The 24,274-nt window shown below is 33.5% G+C and overlaps 1 protein-coding gene across 3 annotated transcripts in view; it reads right to left on the bottom strand.

The window, feature by feature from the left end:
* TRIQK (triple QxxK/R motif containing) overlaps window positions 1-24,274 on the bottom strand; it is a 125,351-nt gene that overhangs the window by 53,621 nt on the left and 47,456 nt on the right. For all 3 annotated transcript variants that reach the window (XM_043976655.1, XM_043976657.1, XM_043976656.1), the window contains exon 2: window positions 3,564-3,642. In XM_043976655.1, the coding sequence (XP_043832590.1) occupies window positions 3,564-3,624 (61 nt within the window). In that variant the 5' untranslated portion in view covers window positions 3,625-3,642. The remainder of the gene's footprint in view (window positions 1-3,563; window positions 3,643-24,274) is intronic.

Genomic DNA, 24,274 nt, shown 5'->3' with positions numbered 1-24,274 from the left:
GTATATATTGCAAGTAAATAAAGATCCATTTGCAAGTCATGTGTCACCAACAGAATTGGTGTTCCTTTAGGGATGAGGACTCTTTTTTGTCCCGTCTTTCTATCCCCAGAATGTAGAGTGACTTGAACATAGTGAGTATTTAAAAAATGCTTGTTGAAGTGGATTAGGGTGAGGGTAATATATTTCAGATATAGAAATAAGTGAGAGAAAATCTTTAGAAGAAAAATGTTGAAAAGCAAATGGCTCAGTTGGGCAAAAACACATAAAAAGAGGTAGTTAGAAAGGGAAAAAGAATCCAAATTAGGCAATGTTGTCAATGTGAAACTAAGGAATTTGGACTTTGTTAGGTAGAAACCTTTGAAGATGTTTGGGTAGGAGACTAACATGGCCAAAACTGTACCTGGGCAAAAGAGGAGTATCATAAAGTCAAATAAACAAAGATAAGGTGTAGAAACTCCCCAAAAGGCTTAGAATAATTAACTTCATTCTAATGTAACTGATTTTTTTTTAAAGAAACAGTAACTCCATGAAGGATCTCACTATCTACTAGAAGTATTCTGGGGTCAGCTAGGTGGTGCAGTGGATAAAGCACCAGCCATGGATTCAGAAGGACCTGAGTACAAATCCGGCCTCAGACACTTAACACTTACTAGCTGTGTGACCCTGGGCAAAATCACTTAACCCCAATTGCCTCGCAGCAAAAAAAAAAAAAAAAATGAAAAAAAAGAAAGTATTCTGATAAAGGAATAAACATGAGTATTCTTATTCTGCAGCTAGAGAAATTAAATGCAATGAAAATGGTGAGCTGATTTGGTTGTGATCATAGCTCTGAATTGTTAAAATAGTCCAAGACAAAATCTAGGTATGCTGACTCATTCTATCACTCTGGATACAGTGTAAATAGGATAAAAGAAAGGGATATATTAGAAAGCCAAAGAAAGACAGGTTTAAGTGATCATTTAGTAAAATTCAAACTATACTGACAATTTGAGCTCAATCCAGAGAAAAGAAATTGGCTTTACTTAGTGAATTAATCCATCAATGCTATTTTTAAAAAATGTTTTTCTTTGTTGTTTAGTTTTTTTCATCAAAAGATCTCTAACACAGAAAAAATATCATTTAATAAATTTTCATTCTTTTTTGTTCCCACTCCCTGGTACATAGCAAATCTTAACACCACTCCCCTAGCCCCAAAAGAAACAAACAAACAAAAATCCAGTCTTTGACGGAAAGAAGACAGTAATATTATTAAAGGCAACATTTTGGAAGTCAATGCATTTTATTCTATTACCTGTGTTACTTTTATAGTATTTTTTTCTATTCTGTGCTAACAGCATAAAAATTGAATAATAAAGGTTAATAGTTACTGCAGGAATTTGTCCTTTTTCAGTCTCTCAATATGACTTTCTCATTCTCCTGAACAAAGTAAAACAGCCCATTGAATAAATGATTATGGAGAATTATGTTCACCTTTTATCTTTTAAAAAAATTCCAAACTAAAGAAAGGTATTTTCTAGTATAAGAGGATCCATTGGCAAATATTTAATACCGAACAACCTTTATTGTCTGAACGATTTCTGAGATCCTTACCCCAACTTTCAGAGAAGCAAAATTAAGCTCCACGTAAAAAGACAGGGTTTGGACTGGTGTACTATTTGCTTGATAAAGCAGAGAAAATCTTTACCTACATTCTAGTACATTAATAATTTGTAAATTCCTTGGTTTTTAATAAGTATGCCTATCTTCCCCCTTTTCCAAAATGCCACAGCACATAATAACCCTAACATATTTTGTTAGAGGGTCTCATGAACTATGATGGCCAAAAATTAATCACCAATTAATCAGTAAACATTTGGTGATAATTTGTCCCCAGATGAAACACACTTAGCTAGGCTGGTACACAGATAAAGCCTTTTTGGAAGTAAGTTTATTTTGGTATAACCTATTAGAGCCTAAGCTCCTTTGGCATAACCAATGAAATCTAGGATTACCTACAAAATAAAATTTTGTACCTACAAAATAAAATTTTGTACCTACAAAATAAAATTAATACTTAAGTTGAGGTTGACCTAGAATAACATTTAATTAACCTGTTATTGAATTTTCAGGATTTGTAAAAAAAAAGAAAACGAAAAAAGAAAAAACTAGATGAAAGACAAGACAATTTTTCTGATCAAACCTCTACAAAACAAAAAGTTATACATAAGAGGAAAAGCAATTTCATCTGTGTCCAGTGTCTAGGATATGATGAACCCCAATGAGATAAAAACACAATGAATTAATAGTAGAGAAGGCTAATTCTTAAATCTTAATGTGCTCCCTCAAAATCCCTTTTAACCTCTGCTACTTGTTCTGGCAGGGCTTCATAAATTGATCCATGTGCTTCCAAGAGAAATCAGCTCTATAGTTCCTTCTTGCCAGTGCCCAGGAAAAGCAAAAGGCAAAGCTTATTCTGACTGGGGCTCTAGCATGGTAGCACTGCGTTCTGAAACAGAGCTCAGAGAACTAAGGAACAAAGGGAATGGGGACAGGATACCAGTAATTGTGTTGTGTGGTACTCCACTAAGTCTGAGAGAAAGAGACCAACTTTTAAATGGGGCCTGTTCTTTCCTTTCAGAAATAATTTGGGGCAAAGACTGAGGCTGAAGAAATGGTAATTTCTCAATGTAAGAGGAGACAGAGATGGTACTGAGATCTAGTACTGGGGGAAATTACCATCAATGAGGAAGGAGTCAGGAGGAAGGAGCAATAGGTAAAATGGAGGAAAAAAAAGGACTGAAATTATCAAAGATTGTAAGACAAAAAATAACTCAGTTAAAGACCTTGACCATAAACAAATGAAAGAATAGGGAAGATTTTAATAACCAAAGGAAATGTGGTCTCCAGATTACTGAAAAGATTCAAGGTATCTATAACTATATATTGCAAGACAAAGGAAAGTGAATCAATACCTGATGAGGAAGAGAAACCTGTGGACTCCCAAAGAAGCATGGAACCATATAAGGATGGTTTAAAAAAAATAAGAAGGGGCAGGTAGGTGGCACAGTGGATAAAGCACTGGCCCTGGATTCAGGAGGACTGATAAAAAGGATCTGAATAGGGTGATATAGGCAGATGGCTTCAAAAGGAGAGGTGTCTGAGTGATGGTAGCAAAGGAAAGATATGAAACAAGGTGTATGCCTACTCATTCTCCTGGCTCAGTGGTTCTGAGACATTAAAGAAGATACATACAGTAGTGGAGAGGGTGGCCAGTGATGCTATGTATTCTGAAACAAGTCATACTAAGAGTATAAAAGGAAGATCTAAGATGAGGAGAAATTTGGTAACATTTTTTTCAGAGGACATAATGGAAGTAGATTCCATTTATATAAGATTTTGAAACAGGTTTACTGATATGGATGCATATGAGACATTGGTAAGCCAGAGAAGATGGCTTTCACCTTGGAAAATCCAAATCATAATGAATAAGGAAAAGGGAAATGACCTTGTCAATCATAGGGCAGGAAAGTTCCAATTGATGGGTTCCAACATTTTCTCAAGAATCAAAGAAAATTGTTACTTACCAATTTGCTTTCTATATTGATCAACAGGAAGTTTTAAAGTGGAAGCATCCTTTCTACCCATCTTGAGACTCTAAAATACCTATTCAAAAGGGGGGAAAAAGAATTTGAAAAAGGAAGAAAAATACCTATTCAAAAAAAGATATTTGTAAAAATTAACAATAAATCACATATGAAAAAATAAAGTCTATTGACTATCTTTGTAAATAATGTATTCAAGTTCTTTTAGTTTTGTCTGACTTCATGATCCCATTTGGGGTTTTCTTGGCAAGGATACTGTAATGACTTGGCTATTTTCTTTTCCAACTCATTTTGCAGATGAGGGAACTGAGGCAAACAGGGTTAAGTATCTTGGTCATATAGCTAGTAAATGTCTGAGGCCAGATTTGAACTTACATCTTCCTGATTTAAGCCCTGCTGTTCTATCCCTAGCTGTCACAATACCTAAAATTATTTTGGTTTCTTGCTATTGGATGGACAGTTTATGTGATACATTACTGTACTTTAAAAGGGGGGAGAGAAGGCCTCTTTGACATTGGGTCTAACAGGCTTCAGTTAATTACTTAGCAAGTCATTTACCTTCTCTTAGGCTCAGCTTCCTCACCTGTAAAATGGGTATAATAATTACACCTACCCAGGATTGTTGCAATAGTTAAATAAGATAAGATATGTAAAGGGCTCTGTAAACTTTAAAGAATTTTATAAATGTTGAGTATCATTATTATTATTTCAAACACTTCAAAAGGTCTTTGATTTCATTGGTGTAAGTATAACTTATAACTTTTCCATGGCTTAGTGGCCAGTCTTTGTAAGTTGTGATGGCAAGAAAGAAAGGAGGGAGGGAGAGTGGGAATGGGGTGGGAGGGAAGGAAGGATGGAAGGAAAGGAAAGGAAAGAAGAAAAAAAAGAAAAGGAAAAGAAAAGAAAAGAAAAGAAATGATCCTGATAAACGACTGTTCTGGTGATGATCTTATGTGGACCTAAGCTAAGTAGTCTGGTCCTTGGATGGCAGATGCAATCTGTCACAGGGCTTGCCTTTGAAGCCTTTGTAATTTCATAAGGCATGTCAAATCTTGTGTTCCATTGGTATAACCTTGACAACTGAGGCCTACCTCCATGCAAGAACTTCGATTTTCTTAATATAGACTTCTTTGCTTGATTTTTAAAATTTTATTTTAAGGGCACCTTGTCTTTCAAATCTATTTCAAATATAATAATAGCATATAAATACACTAAGGTCATAACTGAAAACAGAAGTCAATAGACACTAACAAAAAAACCACAATACACAGGGTTGAGTTTCTTTAGTTTTTATAAGGTTTTTTAAAAAGCATTTTTCTCAATTTTCTATATCCTGTCTAAATAAGGTCAAATATCACTTTCAAAATCCAAATTCAAAATATAATTTGAGAAACGAACAAATTAGGGACATAAAATGTGTTAAATAGATAATGGTATCGTTATTATCATTGTTGCAAAAATTATTAATAGTGAAAAATTTAATTTTCACTATGGGCACTAAATCAGGGGCATAAGCAAAATTATTTTATTTTTATAGAAAAAATGACTAAAGGCTATTTAAAATGAGCCACAGAAATCCCCATTTATCTGTGTAGTTCAAACTGTCAGTGCATCAGATATCTAGAACTTCTAAAATGTTGTGACTTTTCTTTGTTCTTCAAAGCTCTATTTGGTAATCATCATTCATTTCGACTGCTTTAATGGTTGGATAGCAAACTACCAAGAAACCCACGGAGGCATTAGCACATACAGCCACAATGTCTAAGACAGCTATTTGCATAAAAGATCAGCCACAATCTGAAATGTGTTGTGATAGAAGTGGAAAGGGAATAACAGATCTATAATAGTATATACAAAACCAAAATTGTTTTCACAATTTAATTCTCTAGGGACTATGGCTCATCACCTTCCCTTGTAAAGAATGTAACACTCCCTGAGGAAGTAAATTGCTATGAACCTAAGTTAAACTAAAATATGGATTAATAAGATCAAATATTTATTATTGATGAAGTTTTTTGTGAGGATGGTTTTGAATGTAACCAGTATAGATTTTTAAAAGGAAAAAATCTTTATAAATAAAAAATGTTAAGTTTATTACCAAAGTAGAAAGTCCATTATAATTCAGTGAGTTCATTTTTGCTGTGTTAACAATATTTTTTAAATTACCAAGATCCTCATTAGATATGTTTTTTTAATTTTTTTTTTCATTAGATATATTTTTAAGGTTAAAATCAGTATGTGGATGAATATTTTATTAACCTGAATTTTACAAAAAATACCCATGATATAGATTTTCAAGAAAAACATATTTAGTGTCTAAAAGCAAGACTATAAAATGTGCTCATTTTTAGTATGTTTTAAAATTTTTTTCAAATATGTGGAAAATTAAATAGAATGACTAAAGACACTTGGAACTTTTATATTTTTCCTGCTTCTAGAAAAAGTATATAAGTCAAATCTGTATATATACACATACATATGTATATATTCATATCAAAGAACTTTAAAATTAACATCAGAAGTATAGAGAAAGCAATCATAATAGTTATAATTTCTCTTTCTTGTATCAACAATAATCAAAATAATACTGAGGTAGGGAATCAATATTCAGAAAAATACAAACTAAGTTATATTCCAAAATAAAATAGCAATGTATTTGATGTTTTCAAAATAGGAAAAATGAATAAAATCCTTTTCACAACCTGTGTAACCATTAATATCCTGGGATTTAGGTACTGAATATTTTAAAATGCAGTTAGGATCCTTGCTACATCCAACTCAATATGTACTAACATTAGAACAACCCAGAGAAAAATAGCATGTGCCCTGTGAAAGTATGACACACAAATCTGTAAAAATTAAAGTTAAAGGGGAGAAATCAGTAGAGAAACTAAGGAAATAACTAAGTAGATGTAAATGCCTAATGCAATTTAATGTAGAGTAAAAGAACCCCAGCACAAAACTACAAAAGATAATTATCCAATGTCTAGAATCAGAGAAAAAAAATATGGAATGGTCCCTGGGACTCTGAGTGGTTGATAAGCCTAATAAAATAAAGGAAAAGATAGAGTCAAATAGACATTTTAGGAGATAAACTGGGAAACCTTAGACAATATCCCTCCTTGCAAACTCCCAAATGGAAAAACCAGAACTCAAAAATCCAATGATAGTATGTGTAATATGATATCGTTATTTTCAACCTAATTCTCTCATCCTGTAATGTTAAAATGACAACTCTGCAGTAATTAAAACTGCAACAAGAAAATTGTAATAGCCAACATTTCTAAAAGGCTTTGAGGTTTTAAAAGTTTCATATATATGGATATGGATATATATGAAATTTTCATATACACACATATATGAGGTCATATATGTATATACATATATGTGTATATACATGTACACACATATAAATGTTACTTGACATTCACAACAACTCTGTGCAAGTCCAACTGAAATAAGAGCAGCATGTTCCTGAGGCAGCTTCCTTGTATTCTTTGACACAGCTTCCTCCGCTCCCCACCCCATACACACAAACTCAGCTTCCCTGATCAGTACAGCTTTTTTACATGAAATACATGCATCGTACCTCAACAGCATGAAATGTTAAAAGTATTACACATGTTTCTAAATAAATATTATGAGACAAAGGAATGTAAAACAATTCTTGATGTATCAGAGAATCCAGAAGAACAGAGAAGCATAGCAGGACATTCTAGAACATTAAAACAACAACAACAACAACAACAACAAAAACTTTGAATTTGAAGGGAACAGAACAGAAAAACTTAAACCTTGGTGGAAAGGGTAGAGAACAATGGATTTGGAATAAAAATATACTGCAGTAAAAGACAATCTAGAAAGATATGTAAAAGGCAGTAACACAAAAGGAACACATGATTACTGCATAAGCAAAATACATTGATGCCAAAGAAAGGCTACTGAGAGACAACCTAAGGATCCTACATCTCCCAGAAGAAAGTGGGGAAAAAACATAAAAATTTAAACACCATAACTTAGGAAATTATACATGAAAATTGTCCAGAGCTTCTGAATACAGAGAACAAGGCACTAATCAAAAGAAATCACAGGACAGCTACAACGGGGGGAAAAGCATCTTTCACAGCAGTTGAATTTCATAGTTTTAATGACAAAAAATGCTACAAGTATCCAGAAGGAAACATTTCAAATATGAGAGAATCTAAGTAACACAACATTGTTGTTGTTATTATTGTTCAGTTGTTTCAGTCATGTCCAACTATCTGTAACTACATTTGTGGTTTTCTTGGCAAAAATATGGAATGGTTTGCCATTTCCTTCTCCAGCTTATTTTACAAATGAGAAAATGAGGCAAACAAGACAACTAGTAAATGTCTGAGGCCAGATTTAAACTCATGAAGATGAGTCTTCCTGACTCTAGGCCTTGTAATCTATCCAGTGCCACACCTAGCTCACCTAACACAAGACTACTCTGCATGAAATCAAAACTGAAGAAGATAATGGAATAATCAATTGCAAAAAAAGCAAAGGTACTCAAGATGCAACCTGAAATGATATATTCTACAAACGTTAACCAAAGTATTGGTTGAAAATAGGTTCAATAATAAAGAAGCATCTGAAGCATGCCTGCAAGAAAAAAAAATAACTGTGAGAGATTATTCTGCTAGTCTTGTCCACTGGACTGTGAGCCTCTCAAGATCAGGGATGATTTTTTATGTGTCTTTGTAACCATAATGCTTAGCACTAGGAAATCAGTAAATGATTTTAAAATGCTAGTGGAATGCTTGACTAATAATTGAACGTGCAAACATTCCTGAACAATAGATTCAAAAGATAGGTGAATTAAAGAATATGTAATCAAATAAATTATTACATCTTGATGTAGTTGTAATTTTTTTTAAACAAAAAGGAAAAACTGATATATTGGGCTAAAAAAATAGAGAGACCATTGAGAGATTGTTTTTAAGTACATGAAGTGATAAAGATAAATTGAGAATTTAAAGAAATAGGAGGCATGATGATAGAAAATCAGACCTAACATACCATGGACACATAACCCTTTTACAGGTTACTCAATATATTCAGTGGTAGTAAATTAGATCGGGAATGTGGGGGATAGAGAGGGATTTGTGATATACTTAACCTCATGAAGTCCATGTGTAAATGATTAAAGGAAGATAATTCCTATACTCCCTTAGCAATAAAAAGAGCTATAGGATAATTGGTGGGAAGTGGCAAAAGAGATGGATTAACAAGAGTGGGGAATGAAAGGGGTGAGGGATTTTCACTGAAAAGCAATCCCATGGCATAAAAGGGATATGTTACGTCTATAATAGGAAAAAGGGTTTTTAGGAAGGGCCTAATTGGGAGGGGGATAATGGTACACAAAAAGACTACTTCCTTTGAGGGTGTTGAGTCTACATGAAAATCAACCTAACTCAGGAGAAATGAAATTAGAGCCTCTCAGGGCAACTAACACTAAGCAATAAGGAAGGACATGGATGCCCCTCCCCGCCACCCTGCAAAAAAAAAAAAAAAAACCTAAAAAGATTGCATGGCAATTGGGAACATGCAAAATTATGGTGAAGGAAAAAGGCAGAATTATACCTCAAAGTTTGGGACACAGAGCAATTTCTGCAATGTGATTATACTCAAATCCTCATTACTTCCCTCCTTGAATTGATACTTATAAGCATTGGAGACAAGGGAGAAAACATAATTGAACAAGAGCTATAAGTATTACAACACAGAAAATGCAAAATACTTAGGGGAAAAAAAGTGTTCAAATTTGGTACTTCACATAAAATAGAGACTGGTACCATAGCAGTATCCCTTTTGTCTAAAGACTCTATATAAACTTGATCCCTGAACAGCTCTGTTACTATCTAAATGCTGCTCATGGGAGTTGTTCTCATCTTTCTGTGAATAACAAAAAAGCTTTGGGGCAGCTAGATGGCGCAGTGGATAGAGCACCAGCCCTGGAGTCAGGAGTACCTGAGTTCAAATCCAGCCTCAGACACTTAACACTTATTAGCTGTGTGGCCCTGGACAAGTCACTTAACCCCAATTGCCTCACTAAAAAAAAATAAATAAATAAAAAATAAATTTAAAAAAAAAAAGCTTTATTAATCCCTATTCTTGGAGCAGACAGGTAGCTCAGTAGATAGAGCACTAGACCTGGAGTCAGGAAGACCTGAGTTCAAACCTGACCTCAAACACTTCCTCATCATGTGATCCTAGGCAAGTCACTTAACCTTCTTTGCCTCAGTTTACTCATCTGTAAAATGAACTGAAGAAGGAAATGACAAACCACTTTAGTGTCTTTGCCAAAAAAATCCCAAAGTGGGGTCAGGAAGAGTCAGCTACTACCGAAAAAAACTGAATAACAACATTTTTCTTCACCTGAACTACTCCTTCCATTTTGCCTTACAAGGGTTCTTTGTAATTTTCAGCATTTACATTCCTGACTCTACTTACTTCTTTCTGCATCAGTTTATCATGGCTAGATCTTTCCATGCTTTTCAATATTTATTCATTATACAACACTTTTTATAAGTTGGCAAAAAGTATCTATAAAAGCAAACCACTGCATACAATAAATATAAACTAGAAGCTTTCCCAATAAATTCAGGAGTAAAGCAAGGATGCCTCCTTTTTATACTATCATTTGATATAATTATATAGTTATCTAAAAGAGCAATAAGACAAGAGTAACAAATAAAAATAATAAAAATAGGGAAAGAGACAAGATTATCTTTTATTTGTAGATGGCATTATTTTTAATTAGGAAGTCCCAGGGAATCAGAGAAGAAACAACCTTAGATAATCTAAATGAAAAAAGATAAAATGAGAAATAATATGTAAAATGTTTTTCATACCTTAAAGCATTATGTAAATACTAGTTATGATTATCTCATTATTGTTATTAATAGCTTCAGCAATGTCAAAAACTCCAAAATAAATCCATAAAATCAACAGTATTTTATACAATAACAACAAAACCTAAATGGTGACAATAGAAAAAGAAATCATGTTCAAAGTAACTACAAAATGAATGAAATATTTTGAGTAAATTTATCATAGCATATTCAATATTTGTTTTTCTGCTCCAGGGGTTCTTTTATTGATGTTTTGGGGTTAATTGTATCAGGAGCTCTGTGTGTTTAATGTCTTTCCTAGTCATCTTGGCTCCACCCCTGGATATTCAATATTTATACAGTGCAGTTATAAAATTCTCAGTGTAGAAATAAAGAACAAATATTTAAAATGAAGAAATATTCAGTGCTCTTGGTTATAACATGCTAATTTAATAAAAATAACAATGCTACTAATGTTAATTTACAGACTTAGAGCCAGGGCAATCAAACTACCACAGGGATATTTTACAAAGCTAGACAAAATAAACATTTATTTGGAATAATAAAAACTACCACCAAAATGTCCCCCCTTCAACTAAACAGCAAAATAGAAATCCTGAAAATTAAATTACAATAACAAAATTGAAAACAAAAAAGAAAGAACAAAATTAACAGTTGATTAAAAAATAAAATAAACCATTAGATAATTTGATTTTAAAAACAGGAAAGTAAAATAATCAGTATCAAAAATGAAAAAAGTAAATAAATATCCAATGGAATAAATACAATAAATTATTTGAAATTATTTCAACCAAATAAATAAAACTGACATTCTAAATCAAAAGAATATTTAGAAAAATAAAAAAAATGTTTAGATTAACAAACCAAGAAAGAAAAGATTTAAGAAATCAAAAAACCATAAATGAGTTCCTAAAGGGGGGAAAAAAGGAACTGGAGAACAACTAAATTTGAAGTAATTCTGTTAAACATTCAAAACAAATTCAATACTCTTAAAGTTATTTGAAAAAACAAAACAGGACTAGAAGACAACCCAGATTCCTTCTTTGATATAAATATGGTATTGATACAAAACAGAGGAAGAAAACTATAGAACAACATCCCTAATGAAAAGTAATGCAAAAAGTTTCAATAAAATGTCATCAAGAAAATTTATAGTAACATATCACAAACATTATTCACTATGACCAGTTTGGAATTATACCTGGCATGCAAGGCTGATTCAATATTACATAAACTATAAACATAACTAAACATAGTAATTGCAAGAAGAAACAAAATCATGATAACATCATGATTTTTTCAGGAAAAAAATTGACAAGATACATTATCTTTCTTCAATATGATGAGTAGTATCTATTTAAAACTAAGACTCAGCCTTATTTGAAATGGGGATTAAACTAGAGGCCTTTCCAGTAAGATTAAAAGAGAAACCAGGATGTCCATTATCATTATTGCTATTTGATATAGTGCTAGAAATGTTAGCAATATAGCAATGACAAGAAAAAGATATTGAGAGAATAAGTATAGACAAAGATAAAATAAAATTATAATTTTTTTCTAGATATGATGGTTTACCTAGACAATCCTAGAGCAGTGGGTTTGAAATAGACACACTGACTCAGAAAACTGCAAATTGCTATTATTTACATTTTATTTGATTTTTATTGATTTTGTTAAACATTTAGTAATTATATTTTAATCTGGTTCAGGCCTTCTCTGGGTGAGTTTTACACCTAACTAAAAGTTAGTTGAAACAATAAACCAGTAAAGTTTCAGGAAATAAAATAAACACACATAAATTATCAGTATACATATATATACACATAGATAGATAGATAGATAGATAGATAGATAGATAGATAGATAGATAGATAGATAGAGATATATAACAATACCCATCAGGAAGAAATAGAAAGAGAAATGTCATTGAAAATAACTAAAGAAAGTATAAAATATTTGGAATTCTACTTGTCAAGCCACACACATATAGGAACTATAGAAATACAAATACAAAATACTACAGAAATAAAGACATCTAAATAATTGGAGAAACATTTATTGCTCCTATGTAGGCCAAGTCAATATTACAAAAATTATACTTCAGTCTAAGTGAATTTATTCCAGGGCCATACAAATCATAATAGCAAATCATTCTATTTTAGAGCCAGGAAAAATTATTAAATTTATCTGTAGGGGGAAAAAAAAGGTCAAGATGCTCCAAAAAAATTAAGAAAAAAATTGGGAAGAAGAGAATCTCTCAGTACCAGATCTCAAGCAATACTAAAAAGCCACAATCATTAAAATTTATTTGGTGCTATTTAAGAAATACAGAAATTGACCAGAGGGATAAAGTAGATTTATAATATAAAGAAGCAAACAAACATGGTAGCCTAGTGTTCAATAAACCCAAAGATCCCAACTATTAAAGAATGGTAGAACTCAATATTCAACAAAAACTTGGGGAAATGGTTAAGAAGTCTGGCCGATGAGAATAGACAGTTTTCATAAGAAGAAATTCAAGTTATCTATAGCCACATGAAAAAAATGTTTTAATATCATTAGAGAAATAAAAATTAAAATAATTCTGAGGTACCATTTTATATCCATTAGGTTTGGCAAAGGTGTCAAAAAATGCCAAATGTTGAAAGGGCTTTAAGTACAAATATATTTATAGTAGCTCTTTTCTTGGTAGCAAAGTATTGGGAATTTAGGGAGCAACTATCAAAGTTATTTTGTCATGATAAAAGGTGAATGGAATGGTTTCAGAGACACTGGGGGTGACTTCTATGATCTGATTTAGAAACTGGACAAAAATTTATACAATGATAATATTGTAAAGACAAACAATTTTGAAAGACTTAAGAACTCTGATCATAATTACCAACCATGATTCTAGAGAACTCATGATGAAATGTTTTACCCACCTCTTGATAGAGAAGTAATGGACAAAGTACAAATTAAGACGTGTGTGTATGACATAGACAGTTCAAGAATTTGTTTTTCTTGTTTATAATAAGGCTTTTGTTTTTCTTTCTCTGCAGATAGGTTAGGCAAGGGTAGAGGGGAGGGTGGGAAGTAAAGAAGACAGACTTATGGATCATAAAAATTATTTTTAAAAAATCCCATAACTTTTAACCCAAAAGTTCCACAGGTAAGTATGTGTGATGCCTAAAAGCCATCTAAACATATAGCCAAGAAGGTAATTGACAAAAAAAGAAAACTTTCACACGCTAAAATCTCCATAATAGCACTTTTGAAGAAGTAGTAAAGAACTGGCAACAAATCAGATTTCCACCAGTTAGGTAAACAAATTGTGGTATAGGAATGCAATGAAATTTTACTGTGTTGCAAGAAGTAACAAACATAATGAATGCTGAAAAGTTTAGAAGTACTTACATGAATTGATACAAAGTAAAGTTTATGCAATGCCAGGAAAATGATATACAATAATGATTACAGCAATACAAGTAGAAAGTATAACCAAAGAATAAGTGAAACTGAATATTGTAAAAATTATAAAGAATAAGCTTAGGCCAAAATAAGAGATTAAGAAAGACTCCTCCTTCCCATTCTCCTGCAGAGGTTGGGTCCATGGGCATAGGATACTGCATATAAGTCAGATTTTTTTCTATGTGTTGATAGAATTTGGTGAATTATTTTTTCTCTTTATTTTTTTTACAGTATAAGTGATGGTTCTTTGGGATAAGGCATACAGAGGAAAATCCAAGGAACATAAAAGCAAAAGATCAATAAATATTTTTAAAGGAATCTATTGTAATCATTCTTTCTCTATCTTTTCAATCTTAGCTAGTATGTTAGAAAGCAATCCACTAAATTAATAACCTTTGAGGTGTTAATGGGATGACTACTAATGGTTCAATGTGTTACCACTTCTGGGGTAAAGTGTAAAGTGAGCACTTCTATTAGACTAAAATTTAAAGCCAAATGTTAAAGTGAGGTATGAGAGAAATATTTATTACAATTTCATAGAGAGATAGAACATATTTATTAAAACCCAAGATACTATACTAGGGGCTACCCCTAGGGCCTGAAAGAGAAAGGTTTGGGCCAATTAAAAAAAACAATAGTAATGAGTAGTAATTTACGAAATTCAATAGCCAAAAACACCCTTTAAATACAACTTCATTTTTTTATTTTATTATTTTTTTTGGTGAGGCAATTGGGGTTAAGTGACTTGCCCAGGGTCACACAGCTAGTGTTAAGTGTCTGAGCCCAGATTTGAACTCAGGTCCTCCTGAATCCAGGGCCAGTGTTCTATCCATTGTGCCACCTAGCTGCCCCTAAATACAATTTATTTTTAAAAGGATTTTAGATGATTTCAATAAATATAGGGTGGACTACTAATGATTAGAATGTGTTCTTGACTTTTTTAGGTGACATCACAAACAAAACATCCTTCCATACCCTTGTTTGATAATAAGTTGAGTAGAGCACTGTGTTAACCCAGGAGAGCTTTTTAAACAAATTATTCCCCAAAATTATTAAATAAAAGACTGTGCCATTAGACTATTAAATCTGTGTCATTAGACTATCAGTAGCAATAGCCAGTCAGTCAGCTCTGGTAATCCCAGCTATTAATAAGTGATGATCTGAGAGAATCAGATCAGAATCTGGCCAAGTTCAGAAAACACAATAGATGGGAAGAGGGATGAGAGCACCAAGAAGTAAAGAAATCAAGCAAGGCTTCAAACGAAGATGTATTTGAGCTGAACTTCCAGGATAGAGTAGCATAATAGGGAGAGGATTCCAATACCATGGAAAGCCTGTGCAAAGGCAGAGACAGGAGAGGGAATTTTCAATGACAAGAAAGGCAAATAGGCCAGTTTAGCTCCAACACCAATGTGTTGTGTGTGCGATGAGGAATAATGTTCAATCAAGCTAGAGAAAATGTGCCAGAAGCAGATCAGAAAGGGATTTAAGTGCCAAACAGGGGAATATGTATTTTATCCTAAAGGCCACTAAAGGTTCAGAAAATGACATGGTCAGACCTATGCTTTAGTAGTACCAATTTGGGAGCTATGTGGGAAATGGAAGATATTCAATGCAAAGAGGCCAGTTAGGAAGTAGTTTCAATAAACCTTGGTAGGGAGTAATCATTTTATCTAGCATTTTGAACAGAGGAAAAGAATACAGAGCTATACTCTAGTGTGCACCCTAAGATTCAGGAGATCCTATTTGGATTAGGGTGGTTACTTGTGGAGGGTCAGATTGTCTACAGCACAGAGGAATAATGTAGAGTTAGATTGAGAAGATAAGTTGGGTCCAGTTAGTGAAACAGGAGTTTGCACTCCTGCTTTTAATCACCTCATAAACTCTCCAGGGTCTAATGATGTTCTTTATGCAGATGACTCACATATCATCTATCTAGCTCCAGTCTATTCCCAAGTTTCTATCCTGTATAACCATCTTAAAATTGGACATTTTAAGACCAGAGGTCCCAGAAACATTTCACACTCAATATGTCTAAAATAAAACATACAATCTTTCTCAAAACAGCAACAACACTCCCCTTCCAAACTTCCCTGTTTTGTCAAAGACAAAACCTTTGTCAAAGTCTCTTAGGTGCATGACCTTAGTATCATCCTCAATTCCTCACTCTAACTCACTCCACGTATCCAATCAATTGCCAAATCTTGCCATTTCTGTCTTAACTGGATCACTTCACACAGCTACCACTTTAGTTAAGACACTCATCACTTCTAGCTTAGATTATTGTATTAGTTCCTAACCCATCTCCCTGCCACAATCCTCTCCTCACTCTATTTTAGCTTTTATAGCCTTTCACAACCGAACCTTAATCTCTTTCCAGCCACACTCTAAATTATTCCTCCTCCTCTTTCAGTGAATGAGCCAAAATAACCTTCTCTCTGTTCCTTCCATAACATCTCATCTTTCTTCTCTGTGACTTTGCACTGCATTTTCCTCCATATCTAGAATATGGCCACTTCTCACCTCTGCCTCATAGACTCTCTCTTCCTTCAAGGCACTACTTTCTTTTTTTCTTTTCTTTTCTTTTTTTTTTTGTGAGGCAATTGGGGTTAAGTGACTTGCCTAGGGTCACACAGCTAGTAAGTGTAAAATGTCTGAGGTCGGATTTGAACTCAGGTCCTCCTGAATCCAGGGCCAGTGCTCTATCCATTGTGCCACCTAGCTGCCCCAAGGCACTACTTTCTATGTGAAGTGGTCCCTGATTTCTACTCCCCCAAATTCTAGTGTACTTCTTTTTAAATTACTTTACATCAGTGCAAGTCATGACATCACCTTGATGTCATGATTCTCTTCAAGAATGAAGGACAAACAACAACAAAATTTTGCATCTAACCACTTTAATTTATTTGTCTCTCCATTAGAATGCAAGCTCCCTTTTAATATTTTAGTATTTGTATTCTCAGCACCTAGGACAAGGATTGGCCCAAGGGAGCTATCTAATGAAACTTGGTGATTGATTGAAGAAAGAGGATGCATTTGAGAAAAGGTAAAGATGTGGAATAAACTTGGCAAATGATTTTATATGGGGGGGATGAAGGGTAGGTGTGGGAAAGTGACTAGAAGGAGCTCCTAGGTTATGAAGTGGGGTAAGTGAAATAATGGTGTTGTCTCAATAGGAATACTAATAGGAGGGAAAGAGATGAATTTATCTTAAAGACAATGAGTTATGCCTCATATACATTGATTTTGAAATGCCCATGGGACATCTAGGTAAAGATGTGGGTGAGGATAAAATGTGGACAGCATTACACCATATTTGATGAACCTTAGGGGGCAGCTAGGTAGTGCAGTGGATAAAGTACGGGGCCTTGGATTCAAGAAGGACCTGAGTTCAAATCCCACCTCAGACACTTGACACTTACTAGCTGTGTGACCCTGGGCAAGTCACTTAACCCTGATTGCCCTGCAAAAAAGCAAAAACAAAACATAATTCATGAGCCTTTAACTTTTTGAATAACCAAAGAATATTGAACAAAGAAACAATGTCAAGCTGGAGAGTAATTTCTAGTGGCATGACATGAGAAGCAACTAACAAGGAAAAACTGATTTGCTGAAGTATAAATGATGGAAATATTGGTGGGGAGTAATAATTTTATCTAGCATTTCAAAGAGAGGAAAAGAATATAGAGCCATACTCTGACATGTACCCTAAGATTTGGGAGATAACATTTCAAAGCTTTCAAAGAATGAAGGTCTACACATTAGAATAGGAAAGATGAGAAGATTAAAACTGTGAAGATACAAAAAGAAATAATTCTGAGGAGGAAAAGAGGGAGTTTTCTAAAGCTATTGGTATGGATATATAGGGAATCCATCTAACAACTTACATTTTTAAAAGCTTAAGTAATTGGAGGAAATTCATGTTACATCATAAACTATAATATCACCAGATAAATTTATAATTTATTGCCACACTTACACAATTTTCAAGAGAATAACTAAACAAAAACAATATCAAAATTGAAAAGGAGGAATAAAAGGTGTAAAGTATAAATTAAAGGAAAATAGTACTACTGGGTCTAAAGTTATTTTATAAACCAAAAAAATCATTGAAAACTATTTGGTAGCTATAATTATTCCTTAAGATGGAGTTTCTCAACCCATTTCTCCTTCCTTTAAATTCCATCACAGACCGTATGTCTCTTAACTATTCCCGAGAGGGAAAGTGGTAGAGAGAGATCCAACCTTAAAGCCAGGAAGACTTGGGTTCAAATTTTACCTCTGAAACACACCAGCTGTTTAAAAGTGATTAGGTCATTTAGTCATGATTCAAGATGACTCTCTAAGCCTATAAATTGCCAAAAGTTTGCTCATTTATACTGCTTAAGTAATTTCTTCACCAAGGCTTCCTACACTGATAAAACCAGACGTTTAATACAATAATTTTATTTTATCACTTAGCCTCACTTTTATAGGTAGTGAATAAAAGCCCCTATAGACAGTGTTCAATTGATTTATTTATTATTTCTTCTATTGACAAGAGCATTTAGAAATAAGCATTTCCTTCTAAGAAATGCTTAGGATATGTTACAAAGTTTTATTATGTTGTTTCATTATTAAATATTTTTTAATGTTTATTTTTATTACCACTGCCATATTCTTTAAGGAGACATTAAGTCTCCATTAAATATGAATCCCTTCTTAATATTTCTATTATTGATTATGTTTTTATTGTGTTATTCCATATAAAGTATGTTTTAATATTTGTGTGTATTTTATGCCACTATAGACAAATTTTTTTATTTTTTAATTTTTTTTATTTTTTAGTGAGGCACTTGGGGTTAAGTGACTTGCCCAGGATCACACAGCTAGTAAGAGTTAAGTGTCTCAGGCCAGATTTGAACTCAGGTACTCCTGACTCCAGGGCCGGTGCTCTATCCACTGTGCCACCTAGCTGCCCCAAGACAAATTTTTAATGGAACTATCTGAAGCTGGAATCTCACAAAGCCCCTTACACATAAATTTTCTAAAATTATATTAAGGTCCATTAATTCTTTCTTGTTTATCTTTCTCTTAAATTTGTCTAGTTCTGAAATGGGAATGTTAAAATCATTAGCAATTCCTTTGTTACTAGTAAGTTATTTTTGCAATTTGATTAAGTGTTCTTTTAGGTATATGATGCTATGCCATGAAGTATCTCAAAAGTCAAAGTACAGTTTTAAACTTTATAATCTTTGGGATACCCTGTATTTGGTATTATTGTCTCATTATTTATGGTACCCTTAAGCATAATGTAATTTTTTGCTTCTCTCTTTTGACCTTGTTTATTCTATTGCATTGTTTGAAATTACAATTGTCACCCCTGCCTGATTTTTTGTTTAGTCAAAGCACAAACAATTCTACTCTGACCTGTATTTTGACAATCTATAGTTCTTTAAGTTACTAGCCTTGTGAACCTGAGCAAATCACTTAACTTCTGCCTGTGTCAATTTCTTCATTCATATAATATAAATAATAGCAACTACCTCATAAAGTTGTGCAGATAAAATGAGATGTAAACCTTAAAGGGCTATAAATATGCTATTATTATATTATATTATCTCTATATATTATACTTAAATGCCATATTATCTCACATTACCTATTCTATTCCATATTATTTCATATTATGCTGAGCTTTACTTTCTGATTCATTATCTCACCTTCAACTTTTTTATGAGCAACTTCATCTCATTTAAATTCATGGCTATAATTGTTAAATTGCATTTCCCTCTATCATATGCTCCTTTAGTATTTTCTCTCTTTTCTCTAACCATACTTATTAAGAAAAATAGACATAGAGAAAAAAAGGAAAAGAGGTCAACAGTGGTAACCTGAAATTGAATACAACTCTTTAGATGGTGGAATAGATACTTTCTGCAACCCCTCAGTAACCCAAAAACCTCAGAAAAAAGTTATGTGACCTATATCTGGGTAGATAGATAGATAGATAGATAGATAGATAGATAGATAGATAGATAGATAGATGAGATACAGATACAAACTAAACCTGAAATCCATAAGAAAAAGAAACATGGCACAATATAACAACCTCATGAAATAACATCAGAGAACTTAAAGGCCTAGTTTTCTCGCTAAGAAGAAAATTCACCTCCATTGCATCCTTATAGAAGTGGGAGAATACTGTTGGAAAAACCTGCACAAATTGTCAGACTCGTGAGAAGTGTGGGTTAGTTTTGGTGAACTGCTTTTCCCTCCTTTCTTACATGGGATAGCTTGCTGGATAGGCTGAGGTAAAAGAAAAATATTCCAAAATGAAGGTGATATAAATAAAAAAGATATATATGTATATATATATATACTTAACAAAACCCATTATATATGTGTATATACACATACATATATAGGGTTTTGTTTGTTTTTGCCAAATGACTGATTTCTGTGAGAAACCAACTCTGGTCCTGGCCTTCCCCTGTAGCTGCCACCTGTAAGAGTGTTTTGAGAAGCCTCACTGAGTGGCCTGTGCATGCTGATGAGTCAACTCTTAATAGCTGCTGAATTAAAATCAAAGAGTAATTAATGAGTTCTAAACATCAGTTATGAACTCATCCACTTGTATTATTGCCAGTTATTGTCCCCCCACCCAAATCAAAAGAGAAAAAGACTGATTATCTGTAAGAAGTGGAGCCTTTTCTATATAAATGTTCCTTGTCTCCCATTAAGCAGCTTGACCAGTGAAAAACATGATGCAGTGCTGGGCTTGGAGTCAGAAAAACCTGGGTTCAAATTTCCCCTCTGCTCTTATTGTGCAATGCTTGGCAAATCACTTAATCTGACTCCATTTTCTGATCTGAAAAATGACATAGTTAGTTTAGAGAGTCTATAAAAATCTTTCTAGCTCTATTATCTTTCAGCTAAGTACCAAACAGGTACAACAATGACAATAGGGGTTAATTATTGTTTTGGAGATGTGTAGCCTCAACAAAGGCCAAAGAAAAATGGAATGGTCTGTTGTCCTCTAGCACATTATCCTCATCATCTCAGGCAGCCTTCAAATACCCTCAAATCTGAATATCTGAGTTCTACAATAGCTACTTGTTTTTACTTTTAGTGGTACAATCCTCATGCTTAATACATGAGCATTTTATTTAAGGACAAAACAAGTATAACTGATCACTTCTCTAGTCTTAGGTAATTTAGCCTCTGTCTACAATAGACAAACATTCAGACTTACTATGAGGATCAATTTGAGCAAAATCCATTGTCATAGTGACAAGTTCTAGAGAAGTTTTATCACCACCTATAGATAAATGATCCAATGTGAGACAATTTTATGGAGAACTGACACAAAGCAAGCACTCACACAGAGGTCAGAAGAAGCAGTACAAGGACACTCTTCCGGTCTCTCTGAAGAACTCTGGAATCAATTGTGAGACATGAAAGACACTGACACAGGACTGTCCAGCATGGCGTGCCCACATCAAAGAAGGTGTTGTATTCTATGAGCAAAGCAGAAGCTCAGTAGCACAACATGAGATACGCATCTAGAGACATCTCCATCCCAAATGTTCAAATGGCCTATCTGTGCCTGATCTGTGGGAGAGCCTGCCAAGCTCATATTGGAATGATCAGCTACAGTCAAATGCACTGTACCTTGATCACAACATGATGATGCCATTGCTTTCAGTCAAGTACAAAGGATGAACAACAATAGATAGATGACTATATAACAGATTTTTAACACTTTACATAGCAATAAGCCTTGCTGCTATAAAAAGTACCTTCCAGAATTTCTCACCATACTTATATCTTGCTTATAGAATGTTTAACTGTACAGGTATAATCAGGGTAATACATCAAGTTTGAAAATCTGAAAAAAAATTAATGAAGAATGGGTGGAATCTTATAAGCAATGTTCATTTTTAAAAAACCATTGTAAAATTTTCAAAATGGCTACAAGAAAACAATGCATTTATTTAACATGATTAGTTATCACAAAATCCCTCACCCCCACACTCTAAAACACTAAAAGTGATACTTATTTTTGTTTTAATGTTTTTAAATGCGCAGATTGTTGTGGCATCTGGGCACATGACATACTTGAAAACAACACATTAAATTTATACTGCCCAGAATAGAAAAAAGCTGCCTTGAATGTACCATCAACAACACTCACCATTAGAAAAATTTTCATTAGCAGTATGAATCCCATGGATTAAGGAATACTTTAATAAAATCATAATTCTGCAGTATGAACTGGAGGAACTGATTGCTTGAAATCTTGTTATGTGATATTTTACACATAGTAGATGATAAATAAATGAATACATAAAGATCTGTATTTATAAACTGGAAATTCAGTAGGAAATTTCCAGCCACTAAGACCTTACCCAATACAAGAAAATTCTACTTTATGATGTACAAAGTTTAACTCTAGGACTGTCAGAAAATGTATCCTTTGATAATTTCTGTCATTACCTAGAAAAAGAGGAAAACAAGCAATTAGGCATACTGATGCTAAGCAATGATATAATTTGGTTTTGTATAACTGAAATAATATTTAATAATACAATGTGCAAATTCCTCTAAAAATAAGATCATACGATCATACATTTAGCTTGGGAAGGGAACATCAGAAATCAGGGGTGCTTAACGTTTTTGCGTGTCATAAGCCCTCTTTGGCAGTCCAATGAAGCCCATGGATCTTTTTTTTTTCTGAATAATGGTTTATTGCCTACATTAATAATGGATGGAATGCTAAATCTCACCTAAAGGATAGAAAAAAATAAAGTGTAGCTTTTCTCGTTCAAGTTTATAGACCTGAAATCTGTTTATGGACTTCAGGTACTATTACTGATCATCTGATCCAAGCCCCTCATTTTAGATAAAGAATTTGAGCAAAAGAATGGTGAAATGACTTGCTTTGGGTGATGTTTGAAATGATATAAGCTAATTTAAAGCCTCATTTCTCATCTATTTTATAGCAATATAAGATCAAATAAATAAAATCCCATATTCCATTGTATCTTTATGATGGTTGGAGATATACTTTTGGTTCTAAACAAAACATTAAAAGAATGGAGGCATCTTCTACTCTTGATCAAATAATATAACAAGGTAAGAAGGCCATAGGATTGCAGATTCAGAAACTTTAGTGGAAAGACACTTGAAATTCATCTAGATCAACTATTTCATTTTACAGATCAGAAAGCTAAGGCCAAGAGAGGTTAATGATGGGTACAAACTCATATGCACGAAAGCAGCAGAGTCAGGATTTGACTTAATATCCTCAATTCCAAATTCAAAGGAATTTGCATTCTGGACCATAAATTTTACTATATAAGTTAAGCATTTAATGACTACAAAATAATGAATTTCAAGGTTGTAGAGATTTGCCCATCACTCCTTCCCATGACCCTTGCAGAGAGAGAGATGTTCAGCTCAGCCAGAGAAACAATGAATGGATGGAACAGTGGGGTTAGGAAGCCAACATCAGTGGCTGCACAGAGTGTGAAGGAAAGGTAACTGAAACCCAGCTTAGACAATTCTCTCTCTCAGAACTGACATTAGGCAAGAACTAGGCTAGTGAAAATTATATTTCCCAAAACAGAAGGAGGCTAAGTCAAGTTTGAAATCTAGCTCTGGGGCTGGACCCAAGATGAATAGGGGAGGGGTCAAAAATGACGAATAGGGAATATATAAAGGAAAGGCTAAAACTAAAGATTTTTGATCAATTGAAAACCTTGATCACAAACAGATAAATCAACTAAAAGGATACTAAAATTCAAAGGAAGGATAATTACTGAAACATCAAAAGATTTAAAAACTTCTCTAAAAAATTAAAAGACAGAAGAAATAAAACCATTATATGATATGAAACATAGACACCTGTGGAAGGCCAGGAGGGCATGAAACAATAAGAAGATCAAGAATGGTTTAAAAGAAAAAAGTTAGTAGAGAACAAAATAGCAGAACATATGGCCCACACAATGTTGATAACTAACAAAGTAGAAAAGAATTTTTGAACACACTTATAAACCTCTCCAAAGAAGTGAGGAAGAAAAAAAATTGTAATGCAAAAATACAGAGTGCATGCCAACCTGGGACCATGCCAACATTCGATCTCATACTCCTTCCCTATTCTTTACTCCCGTGATCTCCCTGGGGAGAGCCAGGTCCTAAACCAGAGTTGTATGATCAACCAGTAATATCTACCAGTGAAAGACTAGTAATTGTAGGGCTTGTTTCTAATACTCTCCTAGTCTTCTCTTGAACCTCATGGCGTTTTTACCTGTCGACCAGCTACCCAGGCACCCATAATAGCAGCTGCATACCCACCATTAGAAAATTCTATTTTACCCTTCC

This window comes from Dromiciops gliroides, chromosome 1 (genome assembly GCF_019393635.1).
Source record: "Dromiciops gliroides isolate mDroGli1 chromosome 1, mDroGli1.pri, whole genome shotgun sequence".
Classification (NCBI taxonomy): domain Eukaryota; kingdom Metazoa; phylum Chordata; class Mammalia; order Microbiotheria; family Microbiotheriidae; genus Dromiciops; species Dromiciops gliroides.
The sequence above is the reverse complement of the archived record's forward strand: the minus strand, read 5'-3'. Positions and strand labels throughout refer to the sequence as shown.